General features: G+C 44.1%; 1 protein-coding gene across 2 annotated transcripts in view; it reads left to right on the top strand.

The window, feature by feature from the left end:
* lss (lanosterol synthase (2,3-oxidosqualene-lanosterol cyclase)) overlaps positions 1 to 20906 on the top strand; it is a 113219-nt gene extending 92313 nt beyond the window's left edge. For both annotated transcript variants that reach the window (XM_063051516.1, XM_063051517.1), the window contains exons 17-23: positions 4813 to 4918; positions 5021 to 5086; positions 6825 to 6905; positions 8431 to 8601; positions 11392 to 11470; positions 19082 to 19221; positions 20513 to 20906. In XM_063051516.1, coding sequence (XP_062907586.1) covers positions 4813 to 4918; positions 5021 to 5086; positions 6825 to 6905; positions 8431 to 8601; positions 11392 to 11470; positions 19082 to 19219 — 641 coding nt within the window. In that variant the 3' untranslated portion in view covers positions 19220 to 19221; positions 20513 to 20906. The remainder of the gene's footprint in view (positions 1 to 4812; positions 4919 to 5020; positions 5087 to 6824; positions 6906 to 8430; positions 8602 to 11391; positions 11471 to 19081; positions 19222 to 20512) is intronic.
* Positions 20907 to 25364: the final 4458 nt, after the last annotated feature.

The following is a 25364-nucleotide window of genomic DNA, read 5'->3' as shown; positions in this document are numbered from 1 at the left end:
GTGGTGCTGGGGTGGTGGCCTCGTTAAGGCGTCAGTAATCACCACATGAGCAGTAACCAACATCACACTTAGGGACCATATGAAGGGTGAACCCAGGGCTATTCGACTGGCGTACAATGCTGAGTCTTTCCATGTTGGCAAATAGCCTTCGTGATTGCCAGCTCTGGGTCCAGTCTACATGCGTGGGCGTGGACTGGCGGGCCAGTTGTAGAAATGTGGTGCTCGACACCATATTTTGGACTGTAGTGGAGAGCGTGGGCTTGGTGAGGTCTGGAAATTGGCCCAGCAGTCGGGGAACATACCAAGGGAGCAGGGTAACAATCCAACGTCCTTAACATCCACAAGTCAGCAGTTCTTAAGATCAACTAACAGGCCTTGGGCACACAGGAAATCTTCACTGAGCAGAGGTCTAGCCACTTTGGCCAGGATGAAGTCCCGTGTGTAATGTCGCCCACTGAAGCGGAGTGTGACCTGTCATGTCCCGTAGGTCTGGGTCCTGCTGCCGCTGGGGGCCCCCGGCGAGGTTTCGTCGCTGTGCCCTCTCATCGACAGGCGATGCTGGCAGCACACTCACTTGAACACCCGTGTCACACGGGAAGCATCGCCCTGAAAGGGTGTCCGTAATGAACTGTAGACGACCCATGGTATTCACAGACCTCTGATGTTCTGATGTGCTGGCACTGTCAAAGCTGCAAGGCGGTCAGCAATTCTTTGCATTCCTACCAGAGCCACTGTAGTAAAAAGGCAGACCTGGCATTGTCTGTTTTGCAGCCACGGGTGTCCTTATGTTGGGGGCCTTGCTGACCAGGCTCATTGAAGAAGAGAAAGGAGGAGGAATGATGCATCACTGCCTGGCTGAGTGCAGACTGTCGGCCATATTGGCAAGTTCCCTATAGTCCTTCATGGTGCATTAGTGAGGTCTATGCGAACTTGATCAGGCATTTGCTACATGAGGAGTTCTTTAAATAAAACAAGGATGGTGATTTCCCAGGAGAGACAGCATGTAGCCCATTAGCTCCGATGGCTTAGCACCTCTGAGACCAGGCAAGGAGAACAACTGTTTGGCGCGCTCAGACTCTGATAGTCCAAAAGTCTGCGAAAGGTGAGCTTTTAGCGATCAGTATTTATCGTGTTCAGACAGACTCACCACTCTGGCAGCCGTGGAAATGCTGAATTTGATGTTGTCGATGGTGGTTTCTCGCAGAGCCAACTGGGCCTCAGCTTGTACGAACCAAGCGACGGCATTTTGCTCCCAAAGTTCTGGCAGTTTCAAAGCAACTGCGTTGGCCAACATGTTCAGTAACTCTGGAATCATTCTAGAGCATCAGGATCACCAATGTAGGTTTTTGCAAATAAAACGAAGTGAGCCGTTTTATGTTTAATGAAACCAGTAACACATTTTATTGAACTCCAAAACCTAAAACATAAATACCGAAGTGTGTTAAGAACTCTTATGTAACAACGTCATCAAATGAGACCAGCGAAACCCCAACTCAGCGTTGGTGATTGTGAATTATGTACATTTCTCCCAATTATGTTACTGTCCAAGGGTAATGAATCTTTTATGTGTGGGCACGTGGCCAAGTGGTTAAGCCCTCTGAAGGTCGTGAGTTCGAGCCCCAGTCGAGGCAACGTGTTGTGTCCTTGAGCAAGGCACTTAATCACACAGTGCTGTGCGACGACACTGGTGCCAAGCTGTGTGGGTCCTAATGCCCTTCCCTTGCACAACACTGGTGTCGTGGAGAGGGGAGACTTGCAGCATGGGCAACTGCTGGTCTTCCATACAACCTTGCCCAGGCCGGTGGCCTGGAGAGTGAAGACTTTCCAGGCGTAGATCCATGGTCTCTCAAGACTAACGCATGCCTTTACTTACTTTAATGAATCTTTTGATGTCCTCAGTGTAAATGCATTTAACCTGATGTTTTATGCCTTTACAATGAAAGTGGAGATGCCCTGACTCTGGGGGGACTGTCAGGCTGATCTACTGCTCAGTATTGTACCATTCCCTAAGCAGCAGATAAAACAGTAAACTCAGGAGATCTACTTTCTTCCAGCATGTCCTTCCACATCTACCACATTCCAGCTGTGTGTGATTATCAAATGTTTGGGTGAGGTAATGCAGAAACAGCGGTAGCCTTCTGTGAAATTTCCAGATGAACTTTGATCGTTAAACTTTTAGCAGGTAATTTGTACAGTTCTACCTGTTTATTTACAGGACACTTCTCAATCGAGACTGGATGGCTGGTGGAACCTGTCAGAATTACTATTCTGTAAACGGTTATTGGTTCATCAACAAGATTTACATTTTTCTGTTCTGGGCAGTCTCTGTTGTGTGGCAGTGGGACAGCGTGCAGTTGAATGCCGGCCACATTGCCTGCTTAGGGAATTTACTTCTGTGTTCATCACCGCTAACTACATCCCCACCCCACCCCAGACCTAACACCAGGGACACACTGGTTGAACTTTACAACATCATCAGCTTCTACAAACCAAGCACCAGACAATCTCTTCATAATTGCAGGAGACTTTAATCATGTTATTTATTGTGTTTTTTAAAATCTTTTTTTATTGTGTTCTTTATGCTTATGTTTTTAATGCTGCATTGGATTCGGAGTAACAATCATTTCATTCTCCTTCACACTTGTGTACCGAAGAATGACAATAAACCATCTTCGGTCCTGAATTCTGCTCCTGTTTCTTGTGTTCTTCTGGAAGGTTTTCTGAAATGATGATTAAACAGCGGAAGCCATAGTGCGAGGTTATCATCACAGAACCCCTTGTGTTTTATTGGAGCAAGGTGATTGGTGGTGAGATGAACAAGGAAACAGCTGGGTTGTGAGGACTTCAATTAAACCGGTGCCAAAGAAGAACGTGGTAACCTGCCACAATGACTATCGTCCAGTAGCACTTACACCCACAATGGTGAAGTGATTTGAGAGGTTGGTGATGAAACATATCAACTCCTGCCTGAGAAGTGACTTGGATCTGCTCCAATTTGCCGACCGGAGCAACAGGTCCACAGCAGACACCATCTCACTGGGTCTTCACTCAACCCTGGAACATCTGGACAGCAAAGACTCATATATCAGGATGCTCTTTATCAACTACAGCTGGACATTCAATACCATCAACCCCTCAGAACTCATCTATAAGCTTGGCCTCAATATTCTCACGAGGAATTGGATCCTTGATATCCTCACTTGATATCCCAGTCAGTTTGGATTAGCAAAAATGTTCCTTCACAATCTGCATCAGTACAGGTTCACCACAAAGCATAGCCCTCTGTTCTACTCGCCTTACACTTATGACTGTGTGGCTAAGCACAGCTCCAATGCCATATTCAAGTTTTCTGATGACACCACTGTCATGGGCCGAATAAAAGGTGGTGATGAACCAGCATATAGGAGGGAGACTGAAAATCTAGCTGAGTGGTGCCATAACAACAACCTCTTACTCAATGTCAGCAAGGCCAAGGAGCTGGTTATTGACTTCAGGAGGAGGAAACTAGAAGTCCAGTCAGAGCCAGTCTGAGATGTAGATAAGTAGAGGATACAGCCTGTCACAGGTAAAGCCCTCCCCACCATTGAGCACATCTACATGGAGCACTCTCATAGGAAAGCAGCATCCATCATCAGAGATCCCCACCACCCAGGACATGGTCTCTTCTCACTGCTGCCATCAGAACAAAGGTACCGGAGCCTCAGGACTCGCACCACCAGGTTCAGGAACAATTATTACCCCTCAACCATCAGGCTCCTGAACCAAAAGGGGTAACTTCACTCAACTTCACTTGCCCCATCAGTAAAAAATGTTCTCATAACTTACGGACTCACTTTCAAGGACCCTTCATCTCATTCTCTTTATTTATTTCTTATTTATTATCGTTATTTATTTCTGTTTGTATTTTCACAGTTTGTTGTCTTTTGCACAATAGTTGAACGCCCACGTTGGTGCAGTGCTTCATTGATTCTATTATTGGATTTATTGAGTATGCCCGCAAGAAAATGAATCTTAGGGTTGTCTATGGTGACATAAATGTACTTTGATAATAAATTTACTTTAAACTCTGACATGGGCAGCTCGATGCTCAGGGTCACCCTGGAGATTAGATAGACGTTTTCCACAATTGAGGTGTCCTGAGGAAAGGTCTCGGCCCGAAATGTTGACTGTATTCCTCTCTGTAGATGCTGCCTGACCTGCAGAGTTCCTCCAGCACTTGGTGTGTGTTTCACAATTGAGGTGTCTTGTGTTTGGCTTCCTAGTGTAGAGGAGGCCAAGTTGAGCGCAAAGTCCTGATGTTGCTAGCTGTTCTTTGCTGTTGATTTCCCATTACGTCAAGGTTCTCATCGAGCTTAGTGGTGGGTTCAAACTTTGCACTTGCTTGATAACTTGTTGATTATCTCAAGTTTGTGTCGTAATAAATAGAGATTTATTTTTTGAAATAAATTTGTTCTTTGAAGTCAGACATAATAATGCAGCTCAGAAACTGGCCCTTCGGCCAATCTGATCCATGCTAACCAAAATTCTCATCTGAGCTCATCCCATTTGCCTGTGTTTGGTCCATATCCCTCTGAACCTTTCCTATCCATACTTTTGTCCGTGTATCTTTGAAACGTTGTTAATTTATCTGCCTCAACCACTTCCTCTGGCAGCTCATTTGATACACTGACTGCTCTCTGGGTACAAAAAAAGTTGCCCCACGGGTTCCTAATAAATCTTTTCCGTCTCACCTTAAGTGCCTGACCTAATCGTGGCTTTTGCTGCCCAAAAGTGACGGTCTCCATGACTCAGTATTCATTTTCCTCTCTGCAGGAGATATAATGATTGACTACACCTATGTTGAATGCACATCTGCAGTAATGCAGGCACTAAATCATTTCCAAAAGAAGTTTCCACACCACCGAGCAAGTGAAATCCAGTGAGTATATTAGACACCAGCAATCACAAGATGGCCCCCTGCATCACAGATCTTTTACAAAGTGCAGCAATGAGACTGAATGGATTAATCTTCTCCTTCCAGAGACACGCTGGAAAGGGGTCTTGAGTACTGTCGGAGAATGCAGAACACAGATGGATCATGGGAAGGGTGAGTACTGCGGCACTAAAACAGGCCCTTGGCCCATCTGGTCCGTGCTAGCCTGCCGGTCCCATCTGGACCACAGCCTCCCTTCGAGGATGATCTCTCATTCATGTACCTATCCAAACCTCTCTTAAATGTCACCCTGAACTCGCATCCAGCACTTCTGCTGATAAAGAGATCTTCCCCACCCCCACCCCCAGCGGGAAGTGAGTCTTCCAAGAGGAGCCTGGGTAATTTCCACACGCAGGTTGTCAGATTTTTGGATGGGAAGGAAATCAAAGGATATGAAATTAGTGCAGGACAAGTGAGGCTGAGGTAAATAATTCAAACATAACCTCGTTGAATGGCAGAGCGGGCACAAGGGAACAAATAGCTGGCTCCTGCTTGTCCTTTGCACGGTTGATTGTTGCAGCCTGACGTGTTGTCAGGTGCTGAAGGGGTAGACTGATACCGAAGCTGTGCTGAAATCCTGCAGTGCCATTGCACGCTGTAGGCTGGATGCAAGGGTAAAATGCTCAGACTGGTTGTCAAGCAAACCACCTCTCACTGATGGGAAATGAATATTGTGAATGCAGTGAGGTGTTCCTGCATGTCACGTGCTGTCCAGAACCGGTATAATTTGGCTTAAACTCTGGCAATGCTTATGGTGAAAAAATATCATTGCAGGTGGTTTCACATCTGTCAAAATAGCACTGGCAGCACCAAAATGGTGGGTGTTATCTGTCCCGAATTTTACCCAGCAGTGCAGCATTAGACATAGGAGCAGAATTAGGCGTTTCAGCCCATTGGGTCTGCTCTGCCATTCTGTTATAGCTGATTTATTGTCCCTCTCAACCCCAATCTCCTGTCTTCTCCCCGTAACCTTTGACACCCTTGCTAATCAAGAACCTATCAACCTCCACCTTAAATATATCGAATGACTTGGCCTTCACGCCATCTGAGGCAATGGATTTCAGAGATTCACCACCCTCTGGCTAAAGAAATTCCTGCTCATCTATTGAGGCTGACTCCATGCTCCAAAATCCCCCAAGAGAGGAAACGTCCTCCCCGCATCCACTCTATTTAGACCATTCAATGAGATCCCCCTTATTTTTCTAAACTCCACCAAGTACAGCTCCAGCGCCATCAAACACACCTGATATGTTAACCTTTCCATTCCCGGGATGGTTATCGTGAAACTTCCCTGGACCTTATCCAGTGCCAGAACATTCTTCCTTAGATAAGGTGAGATTTGCACTGTGGACATGTTTCAGCTGAGACTTTAAATGAGATCCTGTCTACCCTGAGAACGGAGGAATTGTCAGAGATTGTCATGACAAACTTACAGTTTCTAAACATGCAAACGACAGGAATTCTGCAGATGCTGGAAATTCAAGCAACACACATCAAAGTTGCTGGTGAACGCAGCAGGCCAGGCAACATCTCTAGGAGGAGGTACAGTCGACGTTTCGGGCCAAGACCCTTCGTCAGGACTAACTGAAGGAAGAGTTAGTAAGAGATTTGAAGTGGGGGGGGGAAGGGGGAGATCTAAAATGATAGGAGAAGACAGGAGGGGGAGGGAGTAAATATGTTCACTTTCTGAATCTGTTTGTTTCTTTCATTGTTGCACGAGGGGCCTTACTGGCAGCTAGAGTTTTCTTCATTGGCTGGGACTCCACAAGTGCGAAGATGGCTGTCGACTGCTTTAGGGCCTCCTGAAAGTTCTCATGTGCTGCAGAAATAAAACCTGCCTTTCTTTCCACAGGAGCTGGGGAGTGTGCTTCACCTATGGGACATGGTTTGCCCTGGAGGCCTTTGCCTGCATGGGTTACACGTACCAGAAAGGGTGAGTTGATTTTTCTTGTTAGAATCTGAGTCAAGGATCCCCACCATTAAGGCCATGCTCTCTTCTCACTGCTGCTGTTGGGAAGGAGGTACAGGAGCCTCGGGTCCCATGCTGTCAGATTCAGGAACAGTTATTGTCCTTCAACAATCAGGTTCCTAAACCAGTGTGGATAACTTCACTCACTTCAACACCCAATTGATTCCACAACCTATGGACTCACTTTTAAGAACTCTAAAACTCATGTTCTCAATATAGATACACAAAGATGGACAATGTGTAAAAGACAACCAATTGTGCAAACACAAAAACGAATAAATAATACATAAATAACTGGTTTTAACGACACTATAACTCACATTCTCATTGAGAATATGGGTTATAGAGTCCCTGAAAGTAGGTTATTTATTTATTCTTTTTTCTATTTTGTATTTACACAATTTGTTGTCTTTTGTACAGTGTCTGTCGGAGTTTGTGAGCAGCTTTTCATTGATTCTGTTTGTTTCTCAGTATTCGCTGTGATTCCTACAAGATGATTCTCAGGGTAGTATATATGTACTTCGATAATAAATTTACTTTAATTTGAACTTAAGGCCCACGATGTTGGTCCAACATTTAACCTACTCGAAGATCAACCTAACCCGTCCCTGCTACATAGCCCTCCATTTTTAGATCATCCTTGTGCCCATCTAAGAGTTTCTTAACCACCCCAATATATCTACTTGTACCACCACCCTGGCAGGGTGTTCTATGCACCCACCACTCTCTGTGCAAGGAACTTCCCTGTGACGTCCCCCTACATGATCCTCCGGTCACCTTAACTTTATCCCCCTTGTATTAGCCATTTTTGTCCTGGGATAAAGTCAGGCTATTCACTCTATCTGTGCCTCTTATCAGCTTGTTCACCTCTGTCGAGTCACATCTCATCCTCTCCTCCAAAGAGAAAAGCCCTAGCTCACTCAACCTACTGTATCTTCATTAGACATGCCTCCTCGTCAGGCAGCATCCTGGTAATTCTCCTCTGTGCCCTCTCTTTAGCTTCCGCATGATTCTTATAATGAGGTGACCAGAACCGAACACAATATTCCAACTGTGGTCTAACCAGAGTTTTTTTGTGTTGAATTACTTACTTACTAACTAACTAACTAACTAACTAACTAACTAACTAACTAACTAACTAACTAACTAAATAAATGTATGTATGTATGTATGTATGTATGTATGTATGTATGTATGTATGTATGTATGTATGTATGTATGTATGTATGTATGTATGTATGTATGTCCTGTAGACTAAGAAATATTTATTGACTGAATCTTGGCTACACTCATAAAGAGAGAGACATTTGGTGTACCTATGGCTTTGCTGGATAAGTAGGAGAATATTTTATGAACAAAATGTGGTATTGTGAGTTTTGTAGGTCTGTGATTTTAACCTTTGAATCCATATCGTTGAGGTGCTGTCCCATGTGACCCTGCTTCCAATCCTGTAGGGTATTCCTTACTTTGTGTTTCCTTTCTGACCAAGGGCCGCCTGTAGAGCTGTGACCCGAGCCTGTGAATTCCTTCTGTCCAAGCAGATGGAGGACGGGGGCTGGGGTGAAGACTTTGAGTCCTGCGAGCAAAGAAAGTACATGCAGAGCGCGAGGTCGCAAGTCCATAACACCTGTTGGGCCGTGTTAGGTCTGATGGCAGCCAGGTGAGACGGGGTCCAATGTCACAGTTCTTACTGTTAAGTTTTATTTTCTCGAAATGTCGAACATTCTGAGCAATGGCTTTTTAATTATGAAATGAATTACTTTGAAAGTAGGAAAGCCCAGCTGAGCTTGTTCTCTCCATCAGAAGTTGTGGCTTGAAATAAAATACATTTAAAGCAGCTCCATCATCATCATCCCTCTGTTGTTCCCACTCACCCTCTCCCAGCTCCTGCGGTCGTTCCCACACGCCCTCTCCCATCTCCTGCCGTCCCCACCCCCCCTCCCAGCTCCAGCCGTCGTTCCCACACCCCCTCCCAGTCCCCACCCCACCCTCCAGCCGTCGTCCCCACCCCCCTCTCCCAGCTCCTGCCGTCGTTCCCACACGCCCTCTCCCATCTCCTGCCGTCCCCACCCCCCCTCCCAGCTCCAGCCGTCGTTCCCACACCCCCTCCCAGTCCCCACCCCACCCTCCAGCCGTCGTCCCCACCCCCCTCTCCCAGCTCCAGCTGTCGTTCCCACCCCAGTCTCCCAGCTCCAGTCATTGTTCCCACCCCCCTCTCCCAGATCCAGCCGTTGTTCCCACCCCCCCCAGCTCCAGCCGTCATTCCCACCCCCCTCTCCCAGCTCCAGCCGTCGTTCCCACCCCCCTCTCCCAGCTCCAGCCGTCGTTCCCACCCCCCTCTCCTAGCTCCAGCCGTCGTTCCCATCCCCCCTTTCCCATCTCCAGCCGTCGTTCCTATACGGGCTATCTACCCTCCCTTTCCTGTCCAGCAGAAAAGTCTCAACCTGAGACGTTAACCGACCATTTCCCTCCACAAGATGCTGTCGTAACCTGCTGAACTCCTCTGGCTGTTTTTCCGTTTCCCCAGATTTCCAACATCCGCAATCTCTCGTGTCTCCATTTGTATGTCATATTTTTAGTTTCACATTATTTATTACAAAACCATTTACAATGAGAAGGACCATGAGCTCTTGCAGACCAGCTGATGGATTGCTTAAGTATGAATGGCCTGTGCAGCCACTCAGCGAAGCAGTGGGTGTAATGGCCACTAGTTTTGAAATGCTGGTGAGATCGCAGTCCTGTTGCAGTGCGATTGCAGAGTCTTTGCTCAAAGTCTCTTAGGACTTGAGTTCAAATTCAGATGACCTGCACATTTAAGATATGTATCTTGTTAAATACTCTGATCTTTGTATTTATTATATAGAATGCAGAACAGTACATTACACTACAGGCTATTCGGCCCACAATATTTTGCTTATCTTTTAACTTACTCTAAAATCAGTCCAACCCTTCCCTCCTAAGTAACCCTCCCATTATTTCTATCATCCATACGCCTATCTAAGAGTTTCTTAAGTGCCCCTAATATTATGTGTGACCACATTTATCAGTAGCTATTTAAGTTATTATTTATTGTTTTTGTACAATTTGTCTTTTGAACATTGAATTGAATTGACTTTATTACTTACATCCTTCATATACATGAGTAAAAATCTTCATTACATCTGTCTAAATGTGCAATTTATAGCAATTTATAATAAATATTACGTACAACAGGATAGTCAATATAACATAGAAATACAGTTGTGTCAGCATGAATTAATCAGTCCGATGGTCTGCTGGAAGAAGCTGTACCGGAGCCTGTTGGTCCTGGCTTTTATGCTGTGGTACCATTTCCCGGATGGTAGCAGCTGGAACAGTTTGTGGTTGGGGTGACTTGGTCCCCAATGATCCTTCGGGCCCTTCTTGCACACCTGTCTTTGTAAATGTCTTGAATCATGAGAAGTTCACATCTACGGATGTGCCAGGCTGTCCGCACCACTCTCTGCAGAGTCCTGTGATTGAGGGAGGTACAGTTCCCATACCAGGCAGTGATGCAGCCAGTCAAGATGTTCTCAATTGTGCCCCTATAGGAAGTTCTTAGGATTTGGGGGCCCATACCAAACTTCTTCAACCGTCTGAGGTGAAAGAGGCACTGTTGTGCTTTTTTCACCACACAGACCACGTGAGATCCTTGGTGATGTTCATGCCGAGGATCTTAAAGCTGCTCACCCTCTCAAACCCAGATCCATAGATGTCAATAGGGGTGAACCGGTCTCCATTCGTCCTGTAGTCCACAACCAGCTCCTTTGTTCTTGTGACATTGAGGGAGAGGTTGCTTTCTTGACACCACTGTGTCAGGGTGATGACTTCTTCTCTGTAGGCTGCCTCATTATTATTTGAGATTAGACCAATCAGTGTAGTATTGTCAGCAAATTTAATTAGCAGTTTGGAGCTGTGGGTGGCGACATGGTCATGGGTATACAGAGAGTAAAGGAGGGGGCTTAGTACACAGCCCTGAAGAGCACCTGTGTTGAGGGGCAGAGGGGCAGAGGTTGGCTGTCAGTTGTTTATGATTAGCCCTTCAAAAATTCAATTCAAAAGAAAATATATATACTTTAAGAATAGACTGATTTTGCTTTGAAGTTATTTTAATTACTGCATCAAGATTTTTTCCTGTGGCATGTGCAGTGGTTTCCCATTGCATTACCAGAACCACAGCAGTGCAGAATCAGAATCAGGTTTAATTTCACTAAAATGTTGTGAATTGTGTTGTCTTATCTCAACAGTACAATGAAACACAAAAAAAAACAAATTACAATGAGCCTTTTGGAGGGCTGCTGTACAGTCTCTGATTTTGTGTGTGGGCTGTGTCTTTCTGGCTCTGAGGTAACCACATTAACTTTGTTTTCCTCTCTCCTCTTCATCACCCGCTGACTCCTGATGATCACTTTCCCTCTGCAACTCTGCCTAGGTACCCCGGCACACGAGCAATAGAACGAGGGGTTAAGCTGCTGATGGAGAAACAGTTGCCAAATGGCGATTGGCCTCAGGTGAGGTACTTTCAGTTGGGACAATGTATTTATTTTTTCGGGTGTATGTCCAGTCACGTGTCATTTAACTCCGTGTTTCACATCTCTGCTATTTATATCTTCACTTAAACAAGCAGAAATCTTTGCCGGAGATTAGTTAGGGACACAGCAGAGTGACAGGCCCTTCTGGCCCGACGAGCCCGTGCCGCCCAATTACACCCACGTGACCTACGAACCCACGTGTCTTAGGAAAGTGGGAAGAAACCAGAGCGCCCGGAGGAAACTTACACAGTCACGGGGAGAACACACAAACCCCTTACAGACGGTGGGGGTGGGAATTTAACCCGGGTCACTTGGTGCTGTAAGGCGTTGTGTTATCTGCTACGGTACCAAGCTGCACCCACATCCACCCAGTCTCTCCCCCCACAAAGTTGGCCCATTTTCTTTAGAGATTTCTTATTTTCGGAATGCGTCTGTTTTTTCCCAAGATATCAAGTCTTGGAGTGATACAGCCCAGAAACAGGCCTTCCGGCCAAACTAATCCATATGGATTATTGGGACTGGACTAGGTGCCCACTCAGGCTATTCCCTTTTGCCCCTGTTTGCCCCATATTCCTCTAAACATTTATGATCCACATACTTTTCTAATCTACGCTAACCTTTGGGAATGGTCTCCCACGTGGGGCCTTGTCAAAGGCCTTACTGATCTCCATGTGAGTTGAGTTGAAGTCCTGAGTACTAAATAAACCCAAAAAAATCGGCCAGATTGGTCACACAGGATCTTCCCTTGGCAAAGCTAAGCTGGCAAGATCCCACTAGTCCCTGCTTTTTGTAGCTCTCATTAATCTGATCCCTCAAAGTTATGTTTCCAATATCTTCCCTACTACTGTTGTAAGGCTCATGGCTCTGCAATTGCTCATCTTTTAGCCAGAATAGTAGAAAGTGTTTTAAATCTGGAAAGGATGCAGTGGGGGTTTATGAGGATGTTGTGGCTGAAGGGACTGAGCATGTTAACAGGTTGAGCAGGATGGTACATTATTCATTGGAGCATAGGGGAACGAAAGGGGATCTCCTTGAAATCTACCCAATATTGAGAGACTGAGGTAGAGTGGCCATGGAGTGGATGTTTCCGATAGTGAGAGAGTCCAGAATCAGAGGACACAGCCTCAGAATAGAAGGATGTTCCTTTAGAACAGAGGTGAGGAGGAATTTCTTTAGCCAGAGAGTGGTGAATCTGTGGAATTCATTGTCACAGATGGCTGTAGAGGCCAAGTCATTGGGTTTATTTAAAACGCAGGTTGACGGGTTCCTGGTCAGGGTGTCAAAGGTTACGGGGGGAAGGCAGGAGAATGGGGTTGAGAGGGAAAATAGATCAGCAGTTATAGGATGGTGGAGCGGACTCAATGGGCTGGATGGCCCAACTCTGATCCAATGTCTCATGGTCTACGTTCCTTTTTTTCTCTTTTTCAATATTTTTATTGATTTCTATAAAGAAGAATAGAGTCCAAGAGAATACATATTATAAAACAAAAGAAAAATTATAATAATACCAGATACAGTATATTGAATCACATTAATGAACTCCTTACTCTATAGTCATATAAATTAGATTAATTTGTATATTAGAATATAAACAATTTTATAAAAAAAGAGTCTATACCCACTACCAAAGTTGAAGCTGTTTGCGGAAAAAAGAGGGAAAAAAACCTTATCAGATAATAAAATATGCTATTAATGAACTTCTGTACTTTAACGAGAAGTCAAAGATTATGAAAATAATTTAAAAACGGTCCCCACAAATTTTGAAAATCTTGGTTAGATTCAGAAATTGAACAACGAATCTTTTCTAAATTTAGGCATGCGGTAACATCCCGTAACCACTGAGCATGAGTAGGCGGAACAGCATCCTTCCATTTAAACAAAAGCGCCCTCCTAGCCATAAGAGAGAAAAAGGCCAGAATGTGCAGATCAGATGTCTTCAAAATGATATCTTTCCTTCCAACAATACCAAATAGGGCAGTCAAAGGATTAGGCTTAAAATTTACTTTAAAGAGTACGGAAAAAGTCTGGAATACTTCCTTCCAGTATTTTCCAAGACTTGGGCACGTCCAAAACATATGAATAAATGAAGCTTCTCCATTGTTACACCTATCACAGTAGGGAGATATATCCCTATAAAAACGAGATAACTTATCGTTGGTCATATAAGCCCTATGAACCACTTTAAATTGTAGGAGGGAATGACGAGCACATAACAGTGAAGTATTAACCAATTTAAAAATCTCATTCCAAGTTTCTTCAGAAATTGAAGTCTGTAAATCTTGTTCCCAAAGATTTTTGATTTTGCCTAAAGAATCATTTCTCATTCAAGATTCAAAGATTCAAAAAACTTTATTGTCATTCTAATCATACATCAACTCTGCAGGGCAGAATGAGACAGCAACAACAACATATCATAAGTATTGGATATTGAACCAATATAAAATGATTTCATATTAAGAATTTTATCTAATACGTTCTTATCAGGACTATTAGGAAATGTATATAATTGAGATTGTAGAAAATCTCTGATTTGTAAGTACCGAAAAAAAATGGGTTTTTGGTAAACTATATTTAGTTGACAGTTGTTCGAACGAAGAAAATGGTCTATGTTTCAAAGTTCTCAGAGCCACCAGGTGCACCTACACTTTGAGCAGAGATGGGCCTATGGATGACTTGACCTGCCAATCTGAACTAACGGAGTGAAAGGAAAGCGGTGCAGGGGTCGGCCTGACGGACAACACTGATCTTGGTTTACTTAGACAAACAGTGAATTCGGGAAGATTTGCTGAGACGTTTGTGTCTCACTACTGCTTTGAGATGACTGCTATAGGCCCCTACTCTGGCTAAGCTGAGCTTTGTGTTAAGTTTCAGGGCTTGATCTTCAAAGGTTGCACAAGATGGTGGCAACACACGAGCTGCTTGAGGAATTCAGCAGGTCAGAGGGCACCTGAGGACAATCAGCATTTCACAGTTCATCCAGAGCGTACCGGCACGTGAATGTTGTCATCGCTTTCTGCCGCGATATGGGAAGCAGTCCGCATTTCATTTTTCATTATATTTATTGCTCAGGATCTGAATGCCATTGGCAAGATGAATATCTATTGCCCATCCTTAAGGGAAAATTTAAAAATAACTGCAGATCCTGGTAATCTGACAGAAAATGCTGGAAGTACTCAGCAGGTCAGGCAGCATTTGTGGGAAGAGAAACAGGGTCAAAGACCACATCAGAAGTTGGAATAATGCAGGTACAGTGGAGATGGGGTAAAATGGGGGGAAGAAGATGAGCTTCAAAGTAAGTATATGTCATCACATTCTATCCTAAGGTTCATTTTCTTACAGGCATGGACAGTAGCACAAAGAAATACAGTAAAAATCAATGAAAACCTGCACACGAAGACTGAAACAACCAATGTGCAAAGGAAGACAAACTGCAATCTTTAAAATAAATTAATAAGTAGTTAGAAGTAATAACAATAAATAAATAAGCAATAAATATCAAGAACGTGAGATAAAGATTCCTTGAAAGTGAGTCCATAGGTTGTGAGAACAGTTCAGTAATGGGGGCGAGTGAAGTTATCCCCTTTCGTTCAAGAGCCTGATGGTTGAGGGGTAATAACTATTCCTGAATCTGGTGGTGTGAGTCCTGAGGCTCCTGTACCTTCTTCCTGATGTTAGCAACGAGAAGAGAGCATCTCCTGGGTGGTGGGGGTCCCTGATGATGGATGCTGCTTTCCTGCGACAACATTTCATGTAGTTGTCCTCACAGTGGAGAGGGCTTTACCCGTGGTGAACTGGGCTGTATCCACTACTTTTTGTAGGATTTTTCGTTCAAAGGCATTGGCGTTTCCATACCAGGCTGTGATACAGCCAGTCAATACACTCTCCACTACACATCTGTAGAAGTTCAAAGATTCAAAGTACATTATTTTCAAGCTATATCTACTGAATACAAGCCTGAGCCCACAGGAAGTCATGAAACACCATGGAACCAGTTAAAGAAAACATCAAATAACCAATGAATGAAAATAAAGAACAACTTGCACAGCAGCAAAAAGTGAGTGAACAACATATACAATATTAAACATCAAACGAGTAGTGTTCAGTTCAGTTTAGTTCAGTACCGCACCGCTAGCCAGTGTTGGCTGCAGGACCGTCCTTCACCGAAGCGCTAAAGTCCGCGTCAGTCACTCGAATCAAACTGCTCAAAAGCCGGAGAAAAAGAGGAACCAGAATCCAGGAACATGTGCAAAGTTTTAGATGTCATGCCAAATCTACGCAAACTCCTGAGGAAGTAGAGGCACTGCCGTGCTTTCTTCGTAATTACACTTGCGTACCAGGCCCAGGACGGGTCCTGCGAAATAGTAACACCAAAGAATTTAAAGTTGCTGACCCTCTCCATCTGCAATTCTCTGATGAGGACTGGCCCATGGACCTCTAGTTTCCTCTTCCTGAAGTCAATAATCAGCTCCTTGGTCTTGTTGACATTGTGTAAGAGGTTGTTGTTATTACACCACTCAGCAAGATTTTCAATCTCTCTCTGATATGCTGATTCATCACCACCTTTGATTAGGCCTACGAAAGTGGTGTTGTTATGCAAAACTGAATATAGCATTGGGGCTGTGCTTAGCCTCACGGTCATAAGCGCAAAGTAGAGCAGGAAGCTGAGCACACGGCCTGGTGGCGCACCTGTGCTGATGGAGACCATGAAGGAGATGCTGTTGTCAATCTGAACTGACTGGGGTCTGTAAATGAGGAAATCAAGAATCTAGTTGCACAAGGAGGTATTGAAGCCATGGTTGTGGAGCTTACTGATTAGTTTTGAGGTGATGATGGTGTTAAATGCTGAGCGGCAGTCGATAAAGAGCATCCTGATGTGTGCATCTTTGCTGTCCAGATGTTCCAGGGTTGGGTGAAGAGCCACTGAGATGGCATCTGCTGTGGACTTGTTGCTCTGGTCGGCAAATGGCAGCAGATCCAAGTCGCTCCTCAGGCAGGAGTTCATACATTACATCACCAACTTCTCAAAACAATTCATCACAGTGGATGTAAATGCTACTGGACTGTAGTCACTGAGGCAGCTTACTATGTTCTCCTTGGGTAGCAGTATAATTGAAGCCTGCTTGAAGCAGATGGGGACTTCAGACTGCCAAAGTGAGAGGTGAGAGATCTCAGTGAACGTTCCAGCCTGTTGCTCAGCACAGGTCAGATGTGAAGATTCAGTACACTGTTACAGCCAAGACCCTTAACAGTGTTGATGAGCAGAGGGATCTGGGGGTCCAAGTTCATACCTCCCTGAAAGTGGCTACACAGGTTGATAGGGTGGTGAAGAAGGCATATGGCATGCTCGCCTTTATTAGTCGAGGCATCGAGTTTAAAAGTCAAGAAATTCTGTTGCAGCTTTATTAAACTCGAGTTAGGCAGCATCTGTAGTATTGCAGACAGTTCTGGTCACCTCCTTATAGGAAGGACGTCAGGGTTTTGGAGAGGGTGCAGAAGAGGTTTACCAGGAAGCTCCCTGGATTAGAGGGCATGTGGTATAACAAGAGGTTGGACAATTGGGTTGCTTTCTTTGGAGCATTGGAGACTAAGGGGAGATCTGATAGAGGTTTATAAAATTATGAGAGGCGTGGATAGAGCAGATAGTCTGTTTTTACCCAGAGTTGAAATGTCAAGTAGCAGAGGGCGTGTATGTATTTTTACACAGAGTGCTGGGTGCCAGGAACGTGCTGTCTGGGTTGGTGGTAGAGGCAGATACATTGGGGACTTTTAAGAGGTGTTTAGCTAGGCAGATGAATGTGAGGTAAATGGAAGGAAATGGACATTATGTAGGCAGAAAGGATTAGTTCAGTTGGCCATTTGATTACTAATTTAATTGGTTCAACCCAACTTTGTGGGCTGAAGTGTTCTTGTGCTGTAGTGTTCTTTGTTCTCTGATGGCCTGGCCTAGTTGGTGGCTGCACTTGATGATGGATGCTAATTTTTTGCGACAGTGCTCCATGAAAATGTGCTCATTGGTGGGGAGTTTTTCCTGTGATGCTCTGGGCTGTGCTCCCCACTTTCTGTAGACCTTTCTGTTCCTGAGCATTGGAGTTTCCATATCAGGCTCTGACGCAACCAGTTAGGATACTCTCCACTGTGCGTCTATAGAAATTTGTCAAAGTTTTAGATGGCGTGCCAAATCTGCACAAACTTCTAAGAAAGTACGGGCGCTGCCGCTGCCTTCTTTGTGAAAGAGTAAACAAACAAGCTGAGTAATTTCACAGTTAGATTACCAATGCAGACTGTGAACCCAAGTTACCTGAAGTTGTAGAATTAAACTTTCAACAGTCAGCAAGATACCCAGATGGCAAATGCAATGCTGTTCCTCGAGATGGTGTGACAGGACAGAAGGTCACAGACCAATAGGTCAGAGAGGCAGTGAGACAGAGATATTTCAGGTGATGGGCAATTTGAGGTTCAAGGCGATCTAAATACAGCTCTGCAGAGTAGTAACCTACCTCTCACCGCTTGGTATTCTGGCACTTGAGGGAAGATGACCACTTAATGATTTTTCTGCTTGTCCACAGTAGTAAGCTTTCAGAAAATATTCTGAGCTTTTGTTTCGAGTCTGACACCCAATCCAGGTTTTGTGCAGGCACTTATTGATGTAAATTTTTGCTTCCATCCAGAGGCTTATCTGTGGTCCTATTATGGTCGCTGCTAATTAGGTTCCCCTGACTGTTGGCTTGTTGAAATAGTCCAGGCTCGCTACTCATTATTTAATCTATTTAACTTCTTCTGGTTCAAAGACACGTTTGTCCAGATGTGTAAAGTCAAAGTCAAGTTTATTATCCTACGCACATGTACAGTACGTGTATGCACAGGGGCAATGGGTAACTTATTTGCTGCAGCACCACAGGCACATAGCATCATATAAGCAGCTTTCACAAGAAATTGTAAATCACGCATAAACTATAAATAACCTTTGCAAAGAAGATCTTGTTCTTAAAAGAAGTCTATTTTAGTGCAAGGTGATCAGAAGGATGATAGTGTTGCTATTCTGATGTAGTGCTTGGGGTTGTGCAGGTCGGTTCAAGAGCTGAATGGCTGAAGAGAGGTAACTGTTCTTGAACCTGGTGGTGTGGGACTTCAGGCTTCTGCACCTCCTGCCTGGTGGTAGCTGTGAAAAGGTGCATTGCCCATGTGGTGGTGGTCTTTGATAGATGTTACCTTCATGAGGTAGATACTACCAACAGTGGGGTGGTGCAGTGTGTGCCCATGAAGAATTGGGCTGAATCCACTACTCTCTCTGCGGCTTCTTTGTCATTCCAATTGCCACATCAGACCACGATGTTTCCAGTCAGGATATATTTACACTTCAGCTAGCTGTCCTGGAACTCGAGCTGTCTGCTTTCTCAAGTATATGTGAATATTAAGATCCCATTATCAGTATTTTTGTCAGAAACCTCTCTGCAATTATATGTCCTGTTGGTTTTTCATTCTTGCTGCAGATTTATAAGACGGTGCATGCCTTTCAAATAATTATTTTCTGACTTGGAGACTAACTTACCCTTTGACTCTCCTGTTTTTGTGTTCTTTATTTTCCCACAGGAGAACATTGCCGGTGTTTTCAATAAGACCTGCGCAATCAGTTATACCTCCTACAGAAATATCTTCCCCATATGGACTCTGGGACGCTTTGCAAGAACTTACCCTGGCTCTGCTGAGATTAGCAGTCTGGACCTCTGAGGGTACAAGTGTTACTAAGTGTTTCAGATATTGCTAAAGTCACCCACAGCGAGAGAACAGAACTAGCAGTCAAGATTCATTTATAAATTGAGGACACGTACCCTGTTTAGTCTATAGATTACGGTGTGTCAGTGTTACAGATTCAGTAGTTTGAGAACATAACTATTCAAAGGGAATAGGAACTGACTACTGGAAACATAGAAACATAGAAAATAGGTGCAGGAGTAGGCCATTCGGCCCTTCGAGCCTGCACCGCCATTTATTATGATCATGGCTGATCATCCAACTCAGAACCCAGCCTTCCCTCCATACCCCCTGACCCCTGTAGCCACAAGGGCCATATCTAACTTCCTTTTAAACATAGCTAATGAACTGGCCTCAACAGTTTGCTGTGGCAGAGAATTCCACAGATTCACCACTCTCTGTGTGAAGAAGTTTTTCCTAATCTCGGTCCTAAAAGGCTTCCCCTCTATCCTCAAACTGTGACCCCTCGTTCTGACCTCCCCAACATCGGGAACAATCTTCCCGCATCTAGCCTGTCCAATCCCTTTAGGATCTTATACGTTTCAATCAGATCCCCCCTCAATCTTCTAAATTCCAACGAGTACAAGCCCAGTTCATCCAGTCTTTCTTCATATGAAAGACCTGCCATCCCAGGAATCAATCTGGTGAACCTTCTTTGTACTCCCTCTATGGCAAAGATGTCTTTCCTCAGATTAGGGGACCAAAACTGCACACAATACTCCAGGTGTGGTCTCACCAAGGCCTTGTACAACTGCAGTAGTACCTCCCTGCTCCTCCCTGGAGCCCTGGAGGGATCAAATATATCTACTTCCCCACTGCATTAATGCCAAAAGTGGATGGTCTTGAATCTTGATGATACTATATTCAAAATTCAAAGTGAATTTTTTTAACAGCGTATGTAATGTCACCATATACTACTCTGAGATTCATTTACTTGCTGGCGCATTCACAGTAGAACAAAGGAATACAATAGTATTGATAAAAATCTACACACACAGAGACTGACAAGTAAACAATTTGCAAAAGAAGACAAACTGTGCAAATTTTAAAAATAATAATAATAAATAAATAATACTGAGAGCATGAGTTATAGAGTCCTGGAAAGTAAGTCCACAGGTTGTGGAATCAGTTCAGTGTTGACTGCATTGTTAGGTGTTCTAGCGGATGAAGAAACACAATTGATATTAATATAATACCAGGACATCCTTTGACTCTTCTCCAATCTGTTTATTGCTTAAGACCCTTTTCTTTTTCCAATTCTCTCCACAGCAAATGGACAGCTGTTCCAGAGGAAGGGATGAAAATGAAATTCCTCGAGCAAGAAGACATGATTGATAGAGTTTGTGATGAGCTGACTTCTATGAGTATTTGTACCAATCACGTATTTGCACATGGAGTCTAATCAAACAGTGTGTTGGTTCCACCATTTTATTTCCTTGTCTACTTGGAATTCACGTCAAGATCTAAATGTTATTAAGTGGAACAAAACAAAGACATTGAGGTCCATCTAACAGTATAATCCATTAGTTTTATCAATTAAGGTTTATACTGGTAGAGATTGCACAATGGAACCAAATGTTCAGCTCAATAACTGTAATGTACTGTGATAAATTAATTAAACTAAAATACATTTTTGTTAACAATTTATACCCCTTGTCCTCTGAGTTAAGATGAAACTGGGCAATCCATTGCTTCGTGCTCAGACTGGTCCATTGTTATCTCTATTATCCAGCAAAACTTTGAGCTGATTCCTCCCAAGAAAGTTGCACATTTAAGATGCAGTTCATGTGCAGTAACCTCTACCACATACATCCACACTCAATTCCTGATTGTATTGATAGATCTGCTTCTCTAAGACCAGCTAACTTCGAGGCCAAGCTTCTTGCAGGAAGATGCTCCTATCTCTGAAATGATCAACAAATAAATCGGATGAGAACTCATTACTTATCAATATTTAACTGCCAGCTTTGGACAGAGAGAAGAATTATGTCGCAGTATTGTAGAGGTGGCCATTTGCCAGAAGTTTCTTTATTTGAGAATGCTGTACTGTGAGACCTTCCTTCTGACCCATGTCTAAATGTTGTTACACAATGCAGAGGTGGTGGGGGGGCAGGGGTGAGCAAGATTTGGATTGAAGAAGACCAAGCACAGTTGTGTCTTCGCTGAAATATTTGTGTTAATGAAGAGCGCTGAGTGTTCGTCAAATCGAACTGTGATTCTGAAACCAGCCTCCTCACTTACTGTGATCATCAGCAATGTGAGTCAGGCCTACACAACATCCCTCAGTAAGCTGGGGATGTGGAGATTGATGTTAGGCCGTGTCAGATAGTTTTCTACACCATCACATGCAGCTTTGCAGAATTAGGCTAATACTGATCATTCAAGTTAATTAGCACAAGAAATATGGGTAAGAAGCGTAGAATATAGTGAGGCACGGAGAGCTTGCTGAGCTCATTTTCCTGCGTGATTAGTAATGGGGAAGACGTCTTGTGGGTGGAACTTTATTTCTTCAGTCGAGATGCAACCTGCTATGTACAAAACCCGCGGAGACTTGAGCAGCATCTGTGGAGAGAAGGGGATGGTCACCAGGGCTGAGTGTGTGGTGGGGGGAATGGGCACTATAAAGCGTTGAGAAGGAAGGGTGAGGCTGGGGCAGGCTGATGATAGCTGGAACCAGGTGAGAAAGGAGGTCACAGGCAGATTGAGCCCAAGGGGCAGAGGTAGAGAGAAGGCTTGGAAGATGATAGGTGGAAACAGATGAGGTCAGATAGAGCCAGGTGGGATAGGTGAGCGGGAGAATTGGTGTGAGTGGGTGATGGGAAGGTAGTGGGGGAGGAATGGAGAGAGACCTTTGCTGGACTGGTGGGATTGGGAAAAGGAAAACAGCAGGAGTGGGGGACATGAAATTGGAAAATTCAGTGGTCATGCTATTGGGTTGCAGGCTACAAAAATGGAATATGATGTGTTTTTCATCTATTTTATATTTGGCCTCACCATTTCACTCTGGCAGCAAGTGCAGACAAATCAGTGTGGACAAGGGGTGGGGGTGAACTGAAAAGTCATGGAAGCTCAGGATGGTCATTATGGGCAGAGAAGGCGCTCTGCAATATTTTCACACTTGGTCTATCCGTGGTCTCTCACCAATGTAAGGAAGTCTTCCTCAGGAGCAACTAGTGCAGCAGCCCATCATCTCCCATCTCAGCTGTCATCTACTCCTCTCTTTATTCTAACTCCTCTATTCCTCCAGTCCCAACCAAAACATTAACCATTTCTTCCCCTCCACAGAGTCTGACCCATCAGTTCCTCCTGTGGTTTGTTCTCTTTATTTCTCCATATTGCAGTGCCTGCTGTCTCTTGTGTCTCTGTGAAGGGTTTGATTGGTTGAGTCATTGCAACTGAATCTGATTCCCAAAGGTTCCAGGTTGCTTCACCCTCATAATGGGATGTCCTACTGGAATGGTGGATTTTTTTTTGGTTAAGTTTATTTTTTATTCCTTGCTACATATGTTGGGTGAACTAATAATTATTTATCACTGAGGAAGACTTGGGTGGTCTGTTAATTCATGATATCATGCTGGGAAGAAAGCCTGACTCAGATGTCAGACTTAATCTAAGCAGCTCTTGGAAGTTTTGCTTCCTGGCAACGGCCATGGTAAAATTTGGTTCAGAGTTCCTGAACTTTTGGTGTGTGGGTTCCTGTGACTTTCAGGCCAGCGTTCAACACAACTATCTCCTCCGAACTCATTGTCAAGCTTGAAGATCTGGGCTTCGGTACCACCTTCTGCAGTTGGTTACTTGACTTCCTGATCAGCAGATCCCAGTGAGGATTGGCAACAACGTTTCCTCCTCAAATCACGGCCTGTGATGAGCCAGCAGATCCAGGACACCTGGTTGAGCGGAGTCACAACAACCTCTTCCTCAATGTTGCTAAAACTAAAGAGCTAATTGCTCACTGGATTGGGTATTAAGTAATGAACTGGATTTGATTAGGGAGCTTAAGGTAAAGGAACCCTAAGGGGCTAGTGATCATAATGTGACAGAATTCACCCTGCAGATTGATAGAGAGTGAAGCTAAAATCAGATGTATCAGTATTATATGGAGCAAAGGGGATTACAGAGGCATGAGAAAGGAAATGACCAAAATTAGTTGGAAATGGTCACCAGAAGAGATGACGGGAGAACAGCCATAGTTGGAGGTTTTGGGAGCAATTTGGAAGGTACAGGATAGATTCATCTCAAAGAAAAGGTAATATTCTAAAGGGAGGATGAAGCAACTGTGATGACAAAGTCAAAAACAGCTTAAAAGCAAAAGAGAGGGAACATAATACAGCAAAAAACAGTGGGAAGTTAGAGGATTGTGAAGCTTTTATAAAACATCAGAAGGCAACCAAAACATCATAAGGAGAGAAAAGATGAAATATGAACGTAAGTCAGCCAGTAATATAAAAGAGGATACCAAAAGTTTATTGGACTCCTGGAAAATGATGCTGGAGAGGTAGTAATTGGGAACAAAGAAATGGCAGATGAATTCAATAACTATTTGGCATCACTGTGGAAGATACCAGCAGTTTGCCAGAAATTCAAGAATGTGATGGACAAAAGTGAGTGTATTTGCTATTACTAAGGAGAGGGTGCTTGCAAAGATAAAAGGTCTGAAAGTAGATAAGTCACCTGGTCCAGATAGACTACTCCTCACAATTCTGAAAGGTAGCTGAAGAGAATGTGGAGGCATTATTAATGATCTTTAAAGCGTCACTAGATTCTGGAATGATTTTGGAGGACTGGAAACTTGCAAATGTCACTCCACCCTTTAAGAAGGGAGGAAGGCAAAAAGAAAATTATAGGCCAGTTAGCCTGAATTCAGTGGTTGGGAAGAAGTTGGAGTCCATTATTAAGGATGAGATTTCAGGGTTCTTGAAGGCACATCATGAAGTAGGCCAAAGTCAGCATGGTTTTCTCAAGGGGCAAAACTTACCTGACAATTGTTAGAATTCTTTGAGGACATAACAACATTCATTGACTCTCCTTTTTATGTTAACTTGGATTCTGAAAAGGCCTTTGACAAGGTGCAGCACATGAGGCTGCTAGATGGTTAAGAACTCATGACATCACAAGAAAGATAGTAGCATGGATAGAAGGAGGCAAAGAGTGAGAATAAAAGGGGTCTATTCTAGTTGCTGTCCATAGGCGTCGCTGTTGGGACCACTTCTTTTCACGTTATATGTCAATGATTTAGATGATGAAATTAATGGCTTTGTGGCCAAGTTTGAGAATGATGTAGAGATAGGTAAAGGGGCAGGTAATGTTGAGGAAGCAGGAAGTCTGCAGAAGGACTTCGACAGATTGGGGGGGGGGTGTGGAATGGGTAAAGAAGTAGCAGATGGAATGCAATGGAGGGAAATGTGTGGTCATGCACTTTGGTAGAAGAAATCAAGACATTAGATTAGATTATGAGGACACACAGTCCTCGTTTATTGTCATTTAGAAATGCATGCATTAAAAAATGATACAACGTTCCTCCAGAATGATATCACAAGAAAACACAGGACAAACCAAATCTGAAACTGACAAAACCACATAATTATAACATATACTTACAACAGTGCAAAGCAATACCATCATTTGATAAAGAGCAGACCATGGGCACGGTAAAAAAAGTCCCGATAGCCTCATCATCTCATGCAGGTGGTAGAAGGGAGAAACTCTCCCTGCCATGAACCTTCAAGCGCCGCCAACTTGCTGATGCAGCACCACTGGAAGCACCCGACCGCAGCGGACTCCGAGTCCATCCGAAAACTTTGAGCCTCCGACCAGCCCCTCCGACACAACCTCTCTGAGCACCATCCTCTGCTGAGCGCTTCGACCCTGCCCCAGCCGCTGAGCAACAAGCAAAGCCGAGGACTCGGGGCCTTCCCCTCTGGAGATTCTAGACCACACAGTAGCAGCGGCAGCGAAAAAGGCATTTCAGAAGTTTCTCCAGATGTTCCTCTGTGCTCTCACGTCTGTCTCCATCAAATCAGGATTGTGCACGGCACCCTACTTGACAAATAACAGACATCACCACCGGAGTGGCCGCTGGGAGCTGTGTCGTGTCACCATCTTCTCCTCCTTATTTTCTAAA

Source organism: Mobula hypostoma, chromosome 6 (assembly GCF_963921235.1).
Source record: "Mobula hypostoma chromosome 6, sMobHyp1.1, whole genome shotgun sequence".
In the NCBI taxonomy this organism is placed as follows: Eukaryota; Metazoa; Chordata; class Chondrichthyes; order Myliobatiformes; family Myliobatidae; genus Mobula; species Mobula hypostoma.
The sequence above is the reverse complement of the archived record's forward strand: the minus strand, read 5'-3'. Positions and strand labels throughout refer to the sequence as shown.